At 44.4% G+C, this 22,621-nt stretch overlaps 1 protein-coding gene across 2 annotated transcripts in view; it reads right to left on the bottom strand.

The window, feature by feature from the left end:
• FCHSD2 (FCH and double SH3 domains 2) overlaps window positions 1-22,621 on the bottom strand; it is a 170,769-nt gene that overhangs the window by 130,980 nt on the left and 17,168 nt on the right. For both annotated transcript variants that reach the window (XM_065065189.1, XM_065065111.1), the window contains exon 3: window positions 6,544-6,589. In XM_065065189.1, the coding sequence (XP_064921261.1) occupies window positions 6,544-6,589 (46 nt within the window). The remainder of the gene's footprint in view (window positions 1-6,543; window positions 6,590-22,621) is intronic.

Here is a 22,621-nt window from a genome sequence, read left to right as displayed (position 1 = left end):
TATGGATGATGTTGGGGATGTTAAATGATGGCACGCGAGAAAATAAATAAGTCAATAAATGCATAAACCAACTTATTTTGCCAAGGAAAAACACGTAGAAAATTTTCTTCCAGAAAAATTATTTGAGAGCTATTACTGATTTCAAGGCACCTCTAGAAATGTCCTGGTTTTGTTAAAAACAAGACCGGTTCTCTTTCAGTGACTTTTCTTCCAGCTCAGTTCTTCTAGGTGGCTGCACTTTGCTGAGTTTTACCTGCATGTTTTTCCTAGGATGCTGCACTCGGTGCTCATAAGAGACCAAGGGAATGCTGAAGAAGCTCATGTTTAGATTTATTACTATGGTAGCTAAGGAAGACTGATAAGTTTCCCCACGTTCTGTTGTGAGAGGGGCGTGTTTGAGGAGGGGTGGATGGCACAGGTGACTAGAACTGACCAACAGAAGTATTCCACCCCATAATCATCATACCCCCTATATAAGAGGGTGATCACAGGGTCACTCTCTCTTCGCCCATGGGCGGCATCTGGAGAGGCCCCCGTCTGTCTGTCTGTCTGTCTGTGATCCACAGGCCCTGCATCCTGCACCCAGGTTCCGCTTTGCTGTGCAGTCCCGCCCGGGACTGCCGGGGCCTGCGCTGCAGCTGCTGGAGCCGCCAGCTCCGCAGCCCCAGCTCTGCTGCTGAGTGACGCCAACTCCGCATCCAGCATGAGAGACTGGCTTTGTATACTTTGTATATGTATTCTTCATTTATTAGTAGCATTAGTAAAACCCCTTAAAACTCTCCAACTTGAAGTCTAAGTCTCTCTTCCTTTCCCCTTATCTTTCTTATCATCTTTCCACTCTAAAGGAAGGGGTGGTGGGAGGTAAAGGGGATAACAGGGAGCGTCTGCCACGGTTTATTGCTGCCTTCCCTTAAGCCATGACAAGAAAGTAAAACACAAGTAAGTTCTTAATTTCTAAGGTTTTGGCCTTTGGTTTTTAAAAGCGCACAGCAAGACAACTGTTTAGACTTTCATTAGACAAGCACAGATTATTAAATCATCGGTTTGGAAAGCAGGGATGCCTTATAGATCACCGGTCTGAACCTGATTGAGTTGTGTAAATAGAGGACGTAGCAAATAGAGATATGGAACAATTTTCTCGAGCTCTTGAAAAGAAATTAATAACTCCAAACTAAGGAAAACAGGCAAAACTAACAGCAAGCAAAAATTTAGACAAATGAATTTGTCAGATAACTAAAGAAAAGTCACAATTCATGCAAAAGGCTTTAAGAAAAAGGTACAAATAAAATGGGAAAAAGAAGTAGAAGCTACTGAGCAATTCAAACTGGGGTAATTCTGATGGGCAAGAAGGGGGATGAGCGGTAATACATCCACTATTGGACTAGTGATTACGTTTATAAATGGACTTGAAAAAAGCGCACACCATCGGTATCTATATATATATATCTACATATATATGTTCTATATTTGGAAAGCAGGAGTTTGCTTCTGGATCAGCACATTAGTACGGGGGAGAACGGGGGATATTAATGGGAAAAATCAACACGTCCATAAAACTCGCATCTTGTAACATAAAACTGCTGACCCACAGATGTTCGTAAAATGCTGGAACATCAGAACGCAAGGAGATGCTGTTTCTCAGACAAGAAAACACTGTTTAATAAACATCTGGACCAACCCAATTCTGCTTTTTGCAAAAATAAAATAGGTGATATTTTCATAAGAACCACTCCTGAGCATTTATCACCTTTGTTTCCACTCGATCAATAAGTAGGAGTTCAAAAGAATCATTACTCTAAGCCATTTTTAGCTGAGCTTTCCAAGCACCTGCACAAGACTCTCGGTGCTTCCATTAACTAAACAAGACAACAAAATCAGCAAGGAAGTAACCAACCAAGAGGACAAAACATTCACTAAAATAATTGGAGTTGCTTGGTAGACTCAGAAAGATCACACAACGTGTTCTCCTACAGACCTTGAGGCAGGAAGGATGGTTGGAGTTGGAAGGTGAAGAACTCGGGTTGTCCTGAGCTTCACATGGCAACGGTGACGTGGACGTCACCCAAAGCCATCGGCTCCCAGAAAGCATTGGCTACTTCTGACGGCTCTAGGTTAATAATCAAAGCATATTTGTTTTCAATTCTTCCTTTCCCTACTAGAAACTTGCTCAGAAAGCGGCACAGTATGTTGTTAGGCCAACCTGCCTGACTCGGTTTTCTATGACGACGGGATCAACCAGAGCAAGATGAGCAAGCAGGAGGAATTTTTGCAGTGAGGGTGGTGAGAGCCCGGCCCAGTGCTGACTTCTATACAAACTCCCAGAATGGGAAAGGCAGAAAATTCTATTTAGATCTGGGATTCTAAGATCTCAGTCGCTCTTATCTCTGTAGAGATAAAAAATGAACTCGAAGTCAAAGAGGCGCCGTATTCACGCAACTGGAAAAAGGTGGTGAAGAAGATCTGCCTTTAGACTCCAGTGGAGAGGCCACCGCTCTGGTTTGGGAGGACAAGAAATACGTGTTTGTTTCATAGTCAGTAAAAGAACAAGTGCAAAATTATTAAAATGCTGTGCAAGACAGAATGAAGCCACTTTAAACCTATAACTAAACCTATAAACTATAAACCTAAACTATAGATACAGCACTGAAAAACGCCCAAGACTTTGGGATAGCTTCACACCACCAGTGTGAGCCCGGTGGGACGTGGTTTTCTAAAGAGATTTAAAACTGCGCAGTAAAGATACTGAAAATGTCAAGAGAAGGATTATATAAAGGAAACTCGGAGTTTTTTTAAAGATTTTGCTGTCTGCCTTTCAAAACAGATGGCAATGAAAAAGCTAAAACCTGCACACGCGGTGAAATCATTTGTGGGACCAAAGATTTCACTGGGAATTTCTCCTGTTTCCTACAGAAAGTTACGGAATATAATAAATACACAGGATTTCAAAGCGATTCGCTGTTGTCCACATGAACTATCAAGTCCATCCAGATATAGCGACCATCCATCTCACCACCCAGGACAGAAATTTCTCCATTGTCTCCTCATTTACTACAAGTGAAGTTTCTCTGCAGAGGAATCGTGGAATTACAGCCAGGTTTCACAGAATCCCAGAATATCCGGGATTGGAAGGGACCTGGAAAGCTCACCCAGTGCAATCCCCCCATGGAGCAGGAACACCCAGATGAGGTTACACAGGAAGGTGTCCAGGCGGGTTGGAATGTCTGCACAGAAGGAGACTCCACAACCTCCCTGGGCAGCCTGGGCCAGGCTCTGCCACCCTCACCAGGAACAAGTTGCTTCTCAAATTTATGTGGAACCTCTTGTGTTCCAGTTTGTACCCATTGCCCCTTGTCCTGTCACTGGTTGTCACAGAGAAGAGCCTGGCTCCATCCTCCTGACACTCCCCCTTTCCATATTGATCCCCAGGAATGAGTCCCCCCTCAGTGTCCTCTTGTCCAGCTCCAGAGCCCCAGCTCCCTCAGCCTTTCCTCACACGGGAGATGCTCCACTCCCTTCAGCATCTTGGTGGCTGCGCTGGACTCTCTCCAGCAGTTCACTGCAGCCCATAAATATTATTTGGATATATACAAGAAATTGTCATTATTGTCATTGATACAAAGGACGCGCTTGCGCTTCAGTAATGACAGGAACATGCGGATCCGAACAACTACACCTTTTCTTTTCTCCATAGTTTAAAATGTTTTAAACGTATCGAGTTTCTCACCGCAATGGACCGAGCAATCGACACCGAGCGACCTGTCCGCTCCCTCCGGACGGCAGATAAGATCACTGGTTTTCCTGAGCACACGCATCTCTTCAATGTTAATTTGACCTCTAGAAAACGCGGTCAGGACAAAAAAATCATTAACAATTAGTGGGTTTTTATTTTTTAAATCTGAAAAGAAACCTCAACTTGCAACTCGGTTCAAATGCGAAGCTCCTGTGCAGCTCCAGGATGGACTTCCCTACCTTTTATTCTGTTATTGATGCCTTCAATTAGCAACCCAATTAGCATAGGTGAGATGAGTAGCGCGTTTCACAGCTCCAGCTCCTCCAGGTTACTCGTAGACCAAAGAATACACCAGGTTGATCACCTAAAGTCACGTTTTACCCTGAAGTACTGAGCCCAACAGAACATGACAAGGTCACCTCTGTGTTCTCAGGAGGTGACACAGACCAGGAAAAATCGTTGTTAAATCCTAATTAAAAGTACAGGAGAGATATAATTATAATCTTCAAGAAAATCCCATTTTACCTATTTAACGTGCTAGGTAAAAAACAGTTTTTTACTAGCAGCAAAATTACATATCCACCAACTTGTTTGTTCACCTAACAAAAGAGTATTCTTAGGCACCGATTAATTACAGACAATAGCTAATAATAATAATAAATTGCAATTTAAATGCTATGACTAGGAATACCGTTAATGGGAAATGAGGGCCTTTCTGTATTCTCCATTCTGGAGATTAAGGTAAAGCTCTAAGCGTATATTGAATAACGCAGTACTGAAAATACAAATGAAACAGCGGAGGGTATATTCACCACAGATCTAGAAAGAATCGCAGTGCTAGGGCTGATACATCAAATATTTTTCCGGTTTATACGACGGCACAGCCTAGAAAAGCCCATAAAGATCCCATGGGATGCAGAGAACAAGCAGAAAAACAGCTCAGAAAAGCTTCAACGGCAACAGGTACAATGTGGTGAAAAGAGCCGGCAACAAACCTCCCTCGATAAAATAAGACGCAGGACACTTTACATTGAAATCCTGTAATTCGCCACGTACATTCGAGCCATTTACCACGGAATTAGGGATAAATTACACACCCCGAACCCTGGGGTCTCACTAGGATTTGTACAGGTTCTCCAACAAACAAAAGCATCCTGTGTATATAGATCTGGCAACCGAGCGCGGCGCATCCGCACCCAAGTGTTTTAAACCAACAAAGCGTTCAACTCTGGGAACCGAAACTTATTTTCACCGTCCGCTCTTCCACATTTATTTTTTTAGCTTGCCAAAAAAAGTCCTAAATTAGAATATTCTGAGTTCGCCGAGGTGACAAAAGACATTTGGACAGAACGTGTGAAAAGACTGACTGAGAATTTCTGGTGTTTGCAAAGGAATCTCCCACCGGCAATGAATCCGACTTCGCATTTATTTTGATTCCGGTTGCTGCGAGATTTTAGAACCATCTCGAAAACAGAAAATCCTTTTGATGGGCCCGAAAATAAAGAAACATCCAAGGTTATTCTTGAACCGTGCACTTCGCGGCAAACCGAGGAAGCCACCCCACAAAACTTCATTCATGGGAGATGCCGCTTGATGAATCTCAAATGATGCAGCTGGAAAGTCGGGGGGGGTTTAAATGCAAGGGGTTGAAAGGCTCAGTTGTTAAGACTGAGCTTTCCCAATCTGAGAATGTAATTGTTTTTCCAACTTATCAATACTATGCCCCAAACGCGGCGAATGCTAAAAATGCCTCTGCATATAAAAAACGTTCCCAGTGTAAACTAGAGAAATGTAGTAAGAATTGATCTTAAATTCTCTACGACGTTGTTAGGAAAACGACGAAAGAACAGATGCTTTTAGTCAAAGTTTCATTAGGCCTCTATCGATTCTGGCATTGAAAAATTGCTATATTTAATCAAATGAAGTGCAACTGCCGCTGTAATCAATGTAAATTCATGTACAACGAAAGAATCGAAGCGCCAATAACTGCGGACCCTTAGCACCGCTGTGAGCGTTCAGATTAAATATCAGGACAAATTTGATCTGATTTACTGAATGTTTTCAGCTGAGTTTTAGGCTGAGACCCCACGCAGAAAATCCAGGACTACAAACTGCATACATTGCAGTGTCAGAGCATTTGGAAATCCTGTTTCAAAAACTGAACGCCCTCACTTGTGTTTTATTCTACCTTTAATCTATTTGAAAAGATATTAATGTATTTTTAATCTGTTGGACTTGGACTTAAGCTCCAAGAGACTTTACTGTAAATTAAGCTGCCCCTTATTAGATGTTCTTTAATTTTGGAAAGGGGAAACAAATCAATCCTCCTTCCATCCACCCAAACAAACTGGAATTCATTCCACTGTCACAAGTATGAGGCCAAATCTGGCTGCTCTGATTCCAGATGAATGGGAAGCGGCTCTTACGGAAGAATGTGAATTTATTTTGGACCGAGGACGCCAGAACATGTTTCCTCTCCTCTAAGTGACCTGATTTGACTTTTAGTTCGAGTTTCGCACTCACCAAAACCTCCAAGAGCTGATTGACTATATAATAATTGGCACCAAAAAAATGCTGAAAATGTCTTTTGTACCCAAGAATTTCCTCCAGGGAAAATGTCCCTGAAAACACAGAAAGGGCCTAAAGTCCCGCATAGGCCAAACTTTCTCATTCTGAATTTCCACCGGATACTTTCGTACTAAGCGAATTACAGAAAGAATAAATGAGAAAACGTACACCACGGAAAATCTGCTAATGAATAAATTACCTCAACAGAACAATGTCATAGATGTTAAAATGATTCCAGCACCTACCTGTGCATATTCTCTTTCGATCGCAGCCCTTTTCTGACTGAACGCTCTGAAACAGAGGACAAAAAAATCCATTAATATACACAGCAAAATGCTATAAATTCAATAATTTATTTAAAAGGACTTTTTGCTTGACAGTCTTTATAGTTAAATGAGCAACAAGAAAGTGAAACGGTTTGACAACTGTATATCAGTAGCGTAGCAACTAGTGCATGCGGATTTCACATACGTGATGTTCGTATTTTTAAGTTTTATTGGACCGATTCAGTTCCTGCGACTATAAATACCATTTACTCATTAAAGACTTGTCAGCATTTTTTAACCTATGGAAGAGTTTGGTAGCACAGATTTTGGCTTTATGCATCTAGACAGATCTACTTAACTCAGTGCCAATCACAGCACATCGTTCCATGTTAATATCAGCGCCGCACCCTCACGTACGGGTTCAATATGGACCGTCTCAATGTATTTTAAACCACAGGACCGTCACCGTTAGAACAGGAAGGTTCGAACACCTAAATGTCTCAAGGCTCTTTTCTTCAGTAGCTTCGACTAGTCCCTGTTTATCCGTTGAACAGCCAGGTTTTCTTCAAGCTCTACTAGAAATGACTAAGCTTAAGGTGATGCCATCAGCAAAGGAAAATCTAATTCTATTTAAACCAGTTACACAAGTGACGCGTTAATAAAAAACCAATCCTCTAATAAGGTTAACTCGATCAACACCAACAAAAGGAGCTCTGAACGGGCTCTTTCTGCTCCTGTCTACTCCATTTCACCCATGAAGCGCATCCACAGGCTGATGGCGCGTTCCGGGCTCCGTCTCCGCCACGGGACGGAAAACAAAAGCCTAAACACATCATGATTGCTTAAATTCTTTCCAGATCAATGATAGCCCCATGAGCTGGCTGTATTCCAGCTCCAAGAATCCCATCCCGTCTTCCTAATTGCACCCTCGCGTATCTCAGGTGGATGTAAAGGGCTGCATGACTGTGCTATATAATAAATACACGAGCAGGTGAAGTTGTTTTGGACAACTCTTCTTCATAAATAATTCACTATGTGTATATATATATATATATATATATATATATATCTATCTAGTATTACAAAATAATTTCTTGTAGGCCCTCCTGTTGCCAAGTCCAATATCCAGTTAGTTTGGCCAACACTCAATATCTTCTGTAACTTTCAATGTATGTAACAAGTATAAATAACTGCAGAAGTAACTACTAGGAATAAAGGGAATGTTTTCTAAATATTGAAAAGGTAGAAGAAAACAAGGAGATGTCTTTGAAACAGAAATGTGGGAAGATTTCAAGCAAAGGGAGTTATTTTCCAATTCTCAGCTAATCTGATTTGAAAACATATAATCAGACCTAAATGTTATGGATACTCAGACCCTGGATCTGGAGCTGGATATTTCACCACGAGGATTTTTTCCTCCCCCATACAAACCAAATTCCACTCTAACTAATGGCAAGAAATATGAGGCCTGAAGTAGAGAAATTTCCCAAGAGAAAACTATTTTGAGCAGGAAGAAAAAGGTCCGACTAACAAATGCATCAGAGTTTCTTTCCTTGGCAAGCCTGAAAACTTTCATGTGTGTATCTTGATTTTATGTGCCAAGCTGAATATTCTTGACCTTATTGCCATTCAAGACGGAATTTCAAGTTATCTTCATATAAGGAAACATCTATAAGCTAAGAAAACGTTTATTAACTACTAGTGAAACGTTTTTAAGAAATGAATTAGTGGGTCTGCAAGAAAGTAAGAACATTATTTAGAGTTTCTTTAAACTAGGATGTATTAATATCTGCTATTGCATCTTCTTTCTCAAATTAACCATTAAGTAATGGACAGAATTACACGTCCCAAAAGTGTCTTAGTTGTTCTTTCTGGACAATAATTCCTAAGTATCATTACTAACCTGCAACTGTTAATTTATGTGATACATTTATTCTCTTTGCCCCATCAATCAAAAGTCTTAGTTCATACAAATAAGAGGATGAAAGGCACAACTTGCACAGTAAAAACAGATACACAGTGACACCCTGAAAGTCATAAAGTTAATGACTCTCCGTATTCAGAAGCTCATTTAACTGCATCAATGCAAAAATGTAAAGCGATGCTGCATGCACAGGTCTCTTGAATAAAAGAAGGGGCTAAATTTGCATAGGTGAATATGCTTCCATTTAAAGGCTGAGAAATTCAACAAGGAGCCAAGGAAGCATGTTCGGAATGAGTCCCCATGCGAGCTCGTGATACATAATGGTCAAAAAAACAGATGTATTAACTGAAAAATTGCAACAGCTCACCCAGCACTAGCAGTTTGTGTTAATGCATTTTTTTGGCTATGGACATTGAGATAAATATTTAGCAATTGTAATGGAAAAAAAAAAATTTATACAACTATGCAAAGCATCAGAAAATGTACAAAGTAGTATCACAACACCCAAAAATGTTAGACTGAAGAAATACACCTGTTTCAACTGCCATTGATTAAATGAGGAAATAAGGAGCCCGGCTCTACAGACGGGATTTCCCCGATCAACAGGACACGGAGCAACAGAATTGACACTTTCGGTGCCGCGTGTGTGAAAGATGATGAAAGAAGAGGGGAAAGATGCAATGAGAAAAAGAATGAAAAAAGAAAAACAGCGGAGGAATAAAAGTTTTTTGATTTTTAGGGTAATGAGGCAACTTTGAAATTCAGTTTAAAAATAAATTCACCCCATCAAAAATTCTTGAAGTAAATCTACTTAGGAACTGTAGAGCACGTTGTAACGTTTTCAACTGACTCAAATGCACCGAGACTCGAGGAGGTGAATCAGTGAATTATGAAATGCCAAAACATTTCCAGCTTCCCAGAAAGCAGATGAAGAATAATTCAAGACATCTAAAACATATGCAAGTGGAAAATTATGACTTTGCATCTTCTGCTTATAATGTACACTGGTAGCACATACTCAGTGTGCGATGATGTCCAAACTCATACTATATTGCGTTTATTTGTCAAGGTGGAAGGGGGAAAGGAAGACGAAGGGGGGAAAGGAAGACGAAGGGGGGAAAGGAAGACGAAGGGGGGAAAGGAAGACGAAGGGGGGAAAGGAAGACGAAGGGGGGAAAGGAAGACGAAGGGGGGAAAGGAAGACGAAGGGGGGAAAGGAAGACGAAGGGGGGAAAGGAAGACGAAGGGGGGAAAGGAAGACGAAGGGGGGAAAGGAAGACGAAGGGGGGAAAGGAAGACGAAGGGGGGAAAGGAAGACGAAGGGGGGAAAGGAAGACGAAGGGGGGAAAGGAAGACGAAGGGGGGAAAGGAAGACGAAGGGGGGAAAGGAAGACGAAGGGGGGAAAGGAAGACGAAGGGGGGAAAGGAAGACGAAGGGGGGAAAGGAAGACGAAGGGGGGAAAGGAAGACGAAGGGGGGAAAGGAAGACGAAGGGGGGAAAGGAAGACGAAGGGGGGAAAGGAAGACGAAGGGGGGAAAGGAAGACGAAGGGGGGAAAGGAAGACGAAGGGGGGAAAGGAAGACGAAGGGGGGAAAGGAAGACGAAGGGGGGAAAGGAAGACGAAGGGGGGAAAGGAAGACGAAGGGGGGAAAGGAAGACGAAGGGGGGAAAGGAAGACGAAGGGGGGAAAGGAAGACGAAGGGGGGAAAGGAAGACGAAGGGGGGAAAGGAAGACGAAGGGGGGAAAGGAAGACGAAGCGGGGAAAGGAAGACGAAGCGGGGAAAGGAAGACGAAGCGGGGAAAGGAAGACGAAGCGGGGAAAGGAAGACGAAGGGGGGAAAGGAAGACGAAGGGGGGAAAGGAAGACGAAGGGGGGAAAGGAAGACGAAGGGGGGAAAGGAAGACGAAGGGGGGAAAGGAAGACGAAGGGGGGAAAGGAAGACGAAGGGGGGAAAGGAAGACGAAGGGGGGAAAGGAAGACGAAGGGGGGAAAGGAAGACGAAGGGGGGAAAGGAAGACGAAGCGGGGAAAGGAAGACGAAGCGGGGAAAGGAAGACGAAGCGGGGAAAGGAAGACGAAGCGGGGAAAGGAAGACGAAGGGGGGAAAGGAAGACGAAGGGGGGAAAGGAAGACGAAGGGGGGAAAGGAAGACGAAGGGGGGAAAGGAAGACGAAGGGGGGAAAGGAAGACGAAGGGGGGAAAGGAAGACGAAGGGGGGAAAGGAAGACGAAGGGGGGAAAGGAAGACGAAGGGGGGAAAGGAAGACGAAGGGGGGAAAGGAAGACGAAGGGGGGAAAGGAAGACGAAGGGGGGAAAGGAAGACGAAGGGGGGAAAGGAAGACGAAGGGGGGAAAGGAAGACGAAGGGGGGAAAGGAAGACGAAGGGGGGAAAGGAAGACGAAGGGGGGAAAGGAAGACGAAGGGGGGAAAGGAAGACGAAGGGGGGAAAGGAAGACGAAGGGGGGAAAGGAAGACGAAGGGGGGAAAGGAAGACGAAGGGGGGAAAGGAAGACGAAGGGGGGAAAGGAAGACGAAGGGGGGAAAGGAAGACGAAGGGGGGAAAGGAAGACGAAGGGGGGAAAGGAAGACGAAGGGGGGAAAGGAAGACGAAGGGGGGAAAGGAAGACGAAGGGGGGAAAGGAAGACGAAGGGGGGAAAGGAAGACGAAGGAGGGAAAGGAAGACGAAGGGGGGAAAGGAAGACGAAGGGGGGAAAGGAAGACGAAGGGGGGAAAGGAAGACGAAGGGGGGAAAGGAAGACGAAGCGGGGAAAGGAAGACGAAGGGGGGAAAGGAAGACGAAGGGGGGAAAGGAAGACGAAGGGGGGAAAGGAAGACGAAGGGGGGAAAGGAAGACGAAGGGGGGAAAGGAAGACGAAGGGGGGAAAGGAAGACGAAGGGGGGAAAGGAAGACGAAGGGGGGAAAGGAAGACGAAGGGGGGAAAGGAAGACGAAGGGGGGAAAGGAAGACGAAGGGGGGAAAGGAAGACGAAGGGGGGAAAGGAAGACGAAGGGGGGAAAGGAAGACGAAGGGGGGAAAGGAAGACGAAGGGGGGAAAGGAAGACGAAGGGGGAAAGAAAAAATAAAAAAGAGGGGGGTAACCTCTGAAAACTCAAAAGCCAATATTATGTATTAAAGTAGAATTACACAACTGCCTTTGTTCCTTCTCTTTGTCCCATTTCAGAGAAAACACAAGTCACTACTGAACACTCTCAGAGCCTGCTAACAGTGAATATATGCATGAATACGGTCTCTTACCTTAAGAAAACAAAAACAAACCTTCAAGTTGCAAGTTAAAATAGAGTGTTAGATATCAACTCCACACCCCCCTTAACTGACAAAGAGCTCCAGAATGAGATGTATTTATTCTAAGCGAGGGAAATAGATCCTAACACAGGAGCAAGAGGAGAGGAACCCTGATGGTGAACTCCACACAGTCGGAATATTTATGCACACGGTGGCACTGGAATTTCCAGCCTGGCCAGCAAGTCCCAGGGGCAGGACTTGGCGTTCGCCTTTGTTGACTGTCCCGAGGTCCCTGCCAGCCTGTTTCTCCCACGTGTCAAGGTGGCTGTGATCCCAGCCCTGCCTCCAGCCCATCGACCATTCCCCCCAATCTGAAACCCATCATCAAGTTGCCGAGAGCACATCCCATCACCCAGGTTGTTATTAAAGTCATTAAACGGTATCGATTCAGTATTGACCTGTGAGGGATACCCAGCTGGACTTTGCTCTGCGCCTCTTCCAGTTGGGAAGTCCAGCCAATTTTCCACCCATTTATCAGGTCATGTGTCCTCCAGGTGGCTTAAAGGTGCTACAGGAGACTGTGTCAAAGGCCTCTCTAAAGTCAACACACTGTTTGTCACCTTGCCCACATCACCGGCTCTCCCAGAAGGCAAATGGGTACAATTTGTCCTTGGTAAGTCCACATGGGCCGCTCCAAATCACCTGCTTGCCCCTTCAAGAAAGGGCTTCTTGAAGGTTTTGCTCCATAATCTTGACTAGGGTAAGGTTAACCTGGCTGTTGTTCTCAGATCCTACTTTTAGCCATCTTTGAGAAAGCACATGGCATTTGCCCTTTTCCAGTCCTCAGGAACTTCACCTGATTGCCATGACCTTCCAAAGACAAGTGTGAACTACCTCACCACATATCTGTAGTCTGAATCAGCTCACAGCTCTGCAACTACACACACATTCCCAACTCCTCCTGTTTGTTTCCAGCTGCATGGGCTTGTGTACCTGTGACAGATCCCAAGTTATACTGGGGAGAGTCTCTCCCGGGACGCTGTCCCCCAGACCTTTGTTTCAGCTTCCTCACCAGGTTTAGCTGTTGGCAAAGGTGCCTGTGTTCCACCTTGTCCGATGGATCCCATCCATCCTCAGCAGTCCTTGTTTCAACATTTAGAAGATCCAAAGCCCCGTCTGCAATATCAGCTGCACAGCCAGATGCTGAGCTCCTGGATGTGTCCACTCCTGCCAAGCCCTTCACCTCCCCAGGAAGGACTAAGAACACACCCAAGGTTCCCCTGCTTCACACTTGTCACCAGAGTGATGCCATCACTCTTTATACATGCAAGGTCACCTCCAGTAGCATCCTAGGTGCCCACATGAGGTCACAGTCCCTATGTTGGATGAACCTTTGTGGTTGTTCTGCTGTATCCTTGATGTAACTCCCCAGCAAAACCTCCCAGGATATCAAGTCAGCTCAGCACATAGATGTTTTTGTTCCCAGTAGAAGTCTCTGGTGACCATCACCTCTCTCATTCTGTTCACTTGATTCCACAGCTCCTTCTCTTGGTGGCAACTCAGCGCCATACCAGAGAACATCAGCCACATGTTGACCCCAGGCCCAGGAAGAGGCGCCGCACAGACCGTGCAGCCCAAGACTTGGACAGCAGTGTCCTCTGGGTTGAAACCCCTGTTATGCTGAGGGTAGTTGCTCTCTCTTATGTTCCCAACACCATAATTGCTCAATTTCAAGCAATTCCACATCCTGAGCAAAGTCTTTGCCCCAGCTTGTCTTTGTGCTGTGCCATCTGCTACGTGTACTCCAGGTCAGTAGCTATATAAGTGCTCAGTAAACATCTGCTGAAGAGTCGCTTAACACTCCCTGGTCAGTCCTTTGAAGACAAAAGGATTAAGTACTCCCTTGTCAGGAAATACAAACAGAAGCCGTCTATGAAAGCCAGGAGCAACAAGCCAACGTGAGTGCCCAGATGACGATCACTGTAGAATCAGAATCGCAGAATCATTTTGGCTGGAAAACACCTTTAAGATGATCAAGTCCAACCATTAACCCACCCCTGGCACTGACCCATGTCCCTGAGAACTTCATCTCCACATTTGTCCAACCCTCCAGGGATGGTGACTCCAGCACTGCCCTGGGCAGCCTGTTCCAATGCCCCACAGCCCTTTGGGCAAGAAATTGTTCCCCACATCCAACCTCAACCTCCCCTGGCGCAACTTGAGGCCGTTTCCTCTGCTCCTGGCGCTTGTTCCTGGGGAGCAGAGCCCGACCCCCCTGGCTCCAAGCTCCTTTCAGGCAGTTCAGAGATCAGAAGGTCTCCCCTCAGCTCCTGTTCTCCAGCTGAACCCCCCAGGTCCCTCAGCCGCTCCATCACACTTGTGCTCCAGCCCCTTCCCCAGCTCCGTTCCCTTCTCTCAACTCGCTCCAGCACCTCAAGGCCTTTCTTGGTGTGAGGGGCCCAAAACTGCCCCCAGGATTCGAGGTTTGGCCTCCCCAGTGCCGAGTACAGTGGCGCAATCACTTCTCTAGTCCTGCTGGCCACACCAGTGCCGGTACCAGCCAGGATGCTGGTGGCCTCTTGGCCACCTGGGCACACGCTGGCTCATGTTCAGCCGCTGGCACCAACACCCCCAGCTCCTTTTCCGACGGGCACTTTCCAGCCGCTCTTCCCCGAGCCTGTAGCGCTGCCTGGGGTTGCTGTGACCCCAGGGCAGGACCCGGCACTTGGCCTTGCTGAACCTCAGACAAATGGCCTCAGCCCATCCATCCAGCCGGGCCAGACCCCTCTGTATGGCCTTCCCACCCTCCAGCACATCAACACTCCACCCAACTTGGTGTCACCTGCAAACTCACTGAGGGTGCACTTGACCCCCTTGTCCAGACCACTGCACCAACTGCTATGTCAAGGATGGAACTCTGCTGCCCTGCCTTACCCATGCAAGGAGAAACCTCACTGGAAGCACATGCATGTGTAAGCAAAAGGCACAATGTACCAGAAGAAACATCTTAACACTTGAAAGGTACAACTGATGTTCAGTAGACAAATACCTACATTTGATATGGTCATAGTTGCATTTAAACACCTCTGTAATTCCAGCCGCCACTACAAAAATCAGAAGGGGAACAACCCTGAAATACTTGGAGGGAGAGAAGGGGCCAAAACATTTTCCCCTCTTGCAGGGAAACAGGATTTCCTTAGGAATGCTGATATTCTTGTTTGGGGGTTTTACCCGGATGCCTCATCCCACTTTCCCCAGTAACACGAAAAATGCACCATAATAAATCAGTATAATACAGCTGAACAAGTGCTTTTACCTGATTTTTAATTTAAGGACAGGTGTGTCACTAACAAAGGCGCTACTGAATTCAGAAGTACTTCAGCTACCATAAATCATCACCGGAGCTCCGTTTAGGCCAGCAGTTGGCAAGAAATGCTGAGATAATGTAGCACACAAGCAGCTGCATTAATATTCCCTTTCCATGTCCAGCAGAGACAAAACCAACATACCTGGAGCAATAATGAATCTACAGAATTATTAATCATGACAAGACTCTCAAAGGCTGCACTTAACAGCCTCCTCTTCATGTTTTTCTCTTGACGCTAAACAGAGTTACCCCTACCAACGCATTTTAAATGCGTAAAATTCTGAGCGTCTGAAGGATAAACAATTTTACAGAAAAGCAGCAATTTCTAAAGTTATCTATATACACACATCAGAAGCGAAAGCGCAACAACCCAAGTTATTAAAATTAGAGATGTACGTCTAATAAGGGGTCTCCTATTAGCTCCTTTCCAGCAGGTACATGCACGTGTGGTTCTTCAGCAACGTGCCACTTCAGAGGCAATTTAAAACACTACACACAACAGACTGAACGATCACAAGCGATTCTCATCACAAAGCACCCACAGCTTCAAATTGAGGGACTTCTGTACGTTGAGGAGTTCACAGAATTACACAAAAGACTGACTTTTCCAAGGAGAAAGAACACCGAAAATGTTATCGTCTTAAGGTTTTGCTTGGGATACAGTAACAGAACCATTGTGGTGCCTATAGCATCTATAAAAATCACCGTCAGCTTTGTGATTGGACACAAGTATCCGGCAGGTGACCGGGAAGCTCTCGACGCTTTGTCAGGTTGACATAAAGTTCAAACATGGCATTAGCAGGGAAAAATAAAAGGTATCAGAAGATAACGAGCCTTGGCTTTTCAGTTTCAGGGTGTTCCTTTTATTTATAACATCTAAGATCACAAAGACCAAACGAGTGATGAAAATAAAAACAAACGTATGTAACATGCCTACATAAAAAAGTATAAGTAAGTAGCATTAGCAACCATGTACAGTTTATTTTAAACTCTTCTAGCCATAGCATGTTTCCTGGCACAAATTGTACTTCCCCACCGTGCTTATACTGATCATGGAACAACTTTAATTGTATTTTACTTATGCATCAACAAATTCACCTAGGACAAAGCACGCAAGCTTATTTCTACAGCAGTGCTTTTATCACAACAAACAGTATATTTTCCCACTAAATTTGTGCTAACACCTCTATCCACTATTGCTATTGTTCTAGCATGACAAATAAAGTATCTTTTTAAAATCTGTTAAACCTAACACAAATTTAACAAAAATCAAAGCAAGTGGCTTGGAAAGCAGCAAGCGCATCGCAAATGTCGCAGGTGACCTGTACACCTGGTACAAATGTGATGGTTCTTCTGGTCGTGATCCAAGGTGGCTGAACCTCCCGCAGCTCTCACCTGGATGCTCCAGATGTAACAGGCCCATCAGCTCTGAAAATAGGGCAAAGGAGCCCTATATAATATATATATATATATATATATATATATATAATACATCTGCACCCATCCAGACAGCCATGCTCAACTGTCTTGGGAAAATAAGGATAAATCTATTGTAAGTGTTCTCTACTAGTTAGCGGAAAGCTTTTCCTATCCAAGCAGGTTAATGGGACTTTTCCTCCCTGAATCTCCCAGGAAAAGGGCAGAGGTACAGAGATCCCCACAAGGAAGAAGTTTCACCTTAAAAAGAACATGTAAAAGAATTAACTCCCTTATCAAAGCTCTTTCTACTGTCAGACCACTTGAAAGTCATCGGCAACCACAGATACCCCACCAGAGAGGGCACTGCTTCCAATCACTTTCGGACTGGTTGCATTCAGCTTAACTCTGGGTCTAAGTCAAGCCCAGGTTGCCTCTCTAGACCAGACCTCACATCTTTGCTCCTGCAAAAAGGCAAATGAAGAAATTAAGAAACTGTAAGCAAGCAGAAACTCAATTCATCTCATTTAAGACCATACTCTCCACTGACACAGAGCACTTCAGCTTCCTTTTCGCTAGATGCAATATTACAGCAAATAATAGCCATTATGTTCAGTTTTTAAAATAACAAACTCTCTTTTGTTCAATCAGCTTATATCATCTGAAGGAAACAGATCTCTTCCTCAAAAGGTGACTGTATTACATGCACACTATTACCTTACAGATTCATCTGATAAAGAATAAGCATTTCAACGGCATTTTTTAAAAGGAGCAAAAGTCTGGATCGCTCAGCACATAAACCTCCTATCCCACACCAGGTTTGAATAATATAAGCACTGCTACTATTGCCTTTCCTGCTGAAGACCTTGTACCACGTATTAAATAAACTTCAGAATAAGTTACTGTACTGTGCTGAACATTTTATTGCACTGTCCAAAAGATGTTCAGCCACATTTGTATCAGAGCAGCCTTGAGGGGCTTCTCCTGAAATTCCTGAGCTTCCCACACAACAGGATGGTTTGCTCCTCAGCTTTCTGGAAGGCTTCCTTAGAAAAACTAAGCTAAAACCATCAATCCAGGCGTGTTTCCCCTTCCTGGCTGCTTCCCAGGAGATTCTGCCCACCAAGTGAATGAACAAGCTGAATTCTGCTCTTGTAACAGTCTGTCTCCAGGTCCTAAAGTCAATTTGTGGTCAGAGAAGCCCAAGGTGACACTAGTCTGGGCAGGACTCCTAACAGCATGTTACAAATACCAGCCTTCTCCCATGACAAGTATGGACAATTTGCTGTTCTTTTACCACAAGCATCTCAATGCAGTGTGAATGTGGCATCCAGGCCAAGCCTTTTAACAAGAGTGTACTAATACAGTCATTGCTGGATAAGCCAAGTTCCCGTCAGCTATGAAAACACGCAAGCCAGAAGAACAAACTCAAAACCACCCTCGCGAGGTCACCCACGGCCTAAACTTTTGCCCACAACCTTAGAGTCATAGAATGGTTTGGGTTGGAAAGGACCTTACAGCTCATCCAGTGCCCCCCCTGCCATGAGCAGGGACATCTTCACCAGCTCAGGTTGCTCAGAGCCCCGTCCAGCCTGGCCTGGGATGTCTCCAGGAATGGTTCATCCACCACCTCTCTGGCCAACCTGGGCCAGGCTCTCACCACCCTCAGGGAAAAACATTTCTTATTTCTATGCTGAATCCCCCTCCTTTAGTTTAAAACCATCGCCCCTTGTCCTGTCACAACAGGCCCTGCTCAAAAGTCTGTCCCCATCTTTCTTCTCATCCAGAAAGGCCGCACTAAGGTCTCCCTGCAGCTTCTCTTCTCCAGCTGAACACCCCAACTCTCTCAGCCTGTCCTCCCAGCAGAGCTGTTCCAGCCTCGCATCATTTCTGTGGCTCCTCTGGCCCCTCTCCAGCAGATCCATGTGTGTCCTGTGCTGAGGACCCAGAGCTGGACCAGCACTGCAGGGGGGTCTCACCAGAGCGGAGCAGAGGAGCAGAATCCCCTCCCTGCACCTGCTGCTCACGCTGCTGGGGATGCAGCCCAGGACACGGGTGGATTTTTGGGCTGCAAGCGCACGTTGCCGGCTCATGGCCAATCTTCCACCCCCAGCACCCCCAAGTCCTTCTCCTGGGGGCTGCTCTCCATCCCTCCATCCCCAGCCTGGATTGACACCGGGGGTTGCCCCAACCCAGGTGAAGGACCTTGCACTTGGCCTTGTTGAACCTCATGAGGTGCACATGGTCCCACCTCTCTAGCCTGTTCAGGTCCCTCTGGACAGATCCCATCCCTGCAGTGTGCCCACGGCACCCCTCTGCTTGATGTCGTCGGAAAACTTGCTGAGAGTTCACCCAATCTGTGTCACCAACGAAGATGTTAAACAGCACCCAGTCCCAGTCCAAACCCCCAAGGAACCCCACTAGTCACTGGTCTCCACGTGGACATGGAGCCACTGACCGCAACTCTGAGTGCGACAACCCAGCCAACTCCTCATCCGCCGAGTTCTCCATCCATGGAACTCACATCTCTCCAACTTACAGACCAGAATGTCATGTGGGACAGTGTCAAATGCTTTGCACGAGTCCAGGCAGAAGCTCCATGAGAAGCCAGTCACATTTCCTTCCTGTGAAGCAACTCGAGGTCTGTCTGACCTCAGCAGATGTATGAAGGACACCTTTACAACTCTTCAAACACAAGTATTTGGAACACCAAGAAACTCTTTGTTTGCTGAGTCAAGAAATTCAGCAATTCCCCCTGCAGCTCATTGGCAAGTCATCCCTCACTTGTCCTACTCACCTCAGTGTATGGGTCCAGTTCTCTGGCAAGTATAAAAGCAAAAAGAAAAAAAAAGAAGTGGGGATTTTTGAAACTTGATTTTAATATACAAACTATTTGTACTATCTCCTTTTCAGTCTTAATCTTAAGAGTCAGCTGTCCCGAATACAGCTTCGTAACTTCCTGCAGAATGGTATTAATTGACAATTCAAACATCCTGTAACATACGGGAGCTCTTCTCCCCCCTATAAATTCCTTCCTACAACACGCATTGCTATTTTCAAACAGTAGTTTTCCTCAAGCAAATAAAAGCTACGATATCTGCCCCGTCCCTTTTATAGCCAAGTACACAGTAATCCCTAGTTGACTCAGCTACTACGGAACATTTTACTACCCTGAGGAGTCTTGCTACATCTTTCAACTCCTATTCTGCTACACTGAGGATTTACACTACCTCAAAAACTACACTCAATTCAGCATCTCAATGCTGCAATTAAAAGTACCCTTTTCCTGCCACTAAAACTAATCATTTCAGATGGCTTTGCTATGATTTGTCCTTTGGAATGCTTATTCTTTAAATGTCCACTTTTTCTCAACTAGGATAAACTACACTAAAGGAAAATTCTCTTGAAGGTAAGCAGAAGTATTAAAGCAGAAAACATCTCAACCAATTTGCAGAAAATCTGATTATAACTTAAACCAGAGAAGGCTTAACCTCCTATAAAAGAAACGAGGGGCAACAGACGAAAAAGACTGAATTTCTCTCAACCTTTTTACTACAAAACAGGTTTCTGGTAAATAGAGGAAAACCAAATAACTTCTATTATCTACAGAAGATAGTCGAAACCTCCCAAGTGACCCTAAGCTTTTAACGCCACCACAAAATTCAAGGCTCTTGGCTCTATTACTATTATTTATTATTATCGCTTTTTCACAATACAGGGTGTTTCAAAACGATGGACCCAATTGCAAAGCTACAGAGATTTCAAGCTGGGTCTTTTTGAAACACTCTAGTTTAACTGATCTACCTAAACCCTACACTTTTGATGAAGTCACCATTTTCACCAGGACACTGGAGTTTTGTGCAAGTTCAGGTGTTCTTTATAACATGCATAACACCCACCTTGGTAACACTTAGAATATAAGATTTTTAACGCAGCGTGTGGAACACGCTCAGGAAAAGTCACCAGATTTAAATAAAAATAAAGGCAAAATACTTAGAGTGACAGTACAAACCCACAAGCAAACTGGAGTTTAAACAGGAGATATGTGTGATTTTTATCAGCACAAGCCTCCAATTAATCAGAAGCTTCTCCTTCATAAACCTATCAAAATGACAAAGCCATTTTCTCCCAAGTTTCAGCTTTAAATATGCTTTTGAACTAAGATTTTATTCATCATTTAAAACATTCCAATCCACGCAACCGATGATAAACGACTCTTTCTTAAACCATGAAATATCTTTACCTCGTGCTTGAACAATGACCCTCTAGCAATGCACACAGAAAATATTTCCAGACAACATTAAACGGCGTGCAATGTACTCACCATAAATCACATTACTGTACAGTTTGGGATTAAGATGAGTTGCCACTAGCAACAGAGCCAAAAAAATCAATTGTCACTATATATAGAGAATTCTTGTAACCTCAAATGTAGGCAATGTTTTCAAGCAATTTGTCTCAGAAAAGTATTAGCGTGTGATCATCCAGACACAAAACAACGTTAAAACAATAGAGTTTTCCCTTTAGTAGAATAAAAAAAAAGAAAACAAAAAGAACAACCAGAAAGCTGCTGGTGAGCGTGAACATTTCATTCACCCTTTTCAAAAGAGAAGCGCATCATTTTCGTAGCTTTATAGTATTAATGTTTACAACAGATTGGGTTTAAGGCTTACGTGTATTTAAATGATCACCCACCAGTTTTGCTTTACAACAGGAAACTAAGCAAACATTAGGGAGAGACACAACTGAGCCAAATCCAAATGTATTTTTCTCTAGGTTACCCAACCCTGATTCATCATATTCAAGATATTTAGCAAAACACCGGTATATTATCGTTCAGTCTACCGGGAGGTTTTAGAGAACAGGAAGATGAGGAGTTTCTTTGATCCTCATGTGCTGAACAGTTCTCTGAAGAAGCCAAGACACATTTCATCATCCAAGCAGCTTATTTCATCCTGGGTTTGCAAAATGGTTTGTAGGAGGTCTGTAGTAGGCAACAACAACAACCTGCAGAGTTTTCACCTTACTCATGTCACATTTTAGGAATCTTGCCAGTGCCACCTAGGTTTATTACAAAGACTTTTCTCCTTTCTTTAGCTGTATTTTTAATACAGGCTTTTCATTTTTAAATTATGCCATTCATAAGGTTTCATTAAGTCAAATTCTGTATTTTAATGCATTTGACAGGTAATAATAATTACCATAATGTTTTTTTTTTTTTCCTCCAAGTACAATTGCCCTGTTTTGTAAGAATACATGTACTGTTTTTCTTAATAAAATTTAAGAGTCCACTGAAAATACGTGGCCCAGTTTCTAAAATGCATCTGCAGGTTTATCTCAGAGTATCCTTTATATTTTAAAGGAACACAAGCTGCAACTGAGTGCGATTTATCCCACTCCTCACACAACGCACAGACCTCAGCACGTTCGCCGCTAAATACACGTTATTTACACCCCAATTGTATCGTTCTATGCGCTAACCTATTCGTACCTTCACAAAAAAGCTGCTGCTGTTGAAGAAACAGCTGCTATTTGTTGCACGGCTTCCTATGCAGATGGCGTAACAAGAAAGCACGTTCCTGCTCATCGTATAGTTTTCTGCAAACAACATTGCTCAGAGTTTTCCTTCACAGGATATTTAAAACTGCTCGTACCTTGGATGCCACTGAGAATTGCAAAATACACACTTCTCCCACTACTTTCTCATGTCCCTGCTGGAATTATTCAATGCTATATCGCTACTACAGGTTGTGGTGCACATCCTATGGGAAAACAGCTATCCCCACCACCTGTTCTAAACAAGTTCTGGAAAGGCCGCTCGGTTGCCCGTGATTCAGCTCATCCCTGGGCCATGTGGGACTTCGAGGAAGCAACAGGGGAGGTATCGAAGCAGAACAGTGCTTTCTGAATTCGCTGTTATTGCTGGAATAAGGAGAAAAGGAGTGGAGGCAGCTGGATTTCTGTAGGTAGAGCATCTGCTGGAGCAGTGGGGGGAACAAAAACAAACTCTAGTGTTTTCTTACTAATGCCACTCACCAGCAGGCCTGGCAGGGCTCTGCTTCTCTTTGAACTGTTTCTTTTCCAGTTCGGCTCATCTCCCGTA

Source organism: Columba livia, chromosome 1, assembly GCF_036013475.1.
Source record: "Columba livia isolate bColLiv1 breed racing homer chromosome 1, bColLiv1.pat.W.v2, whole genome shotgun sequence".
Taxonomy (NCBI): domain Eukaryota; kingdom Metazoa; phylum Chordata; class Aves; order Columbiformes; family Columbidae; genus Columba; species Columba livia.
The sequence above is the reverse complement of the archived record's forward strand: the minus strand, read 5'-3'. Positions and strand labels throughout refer to the sequence as shown.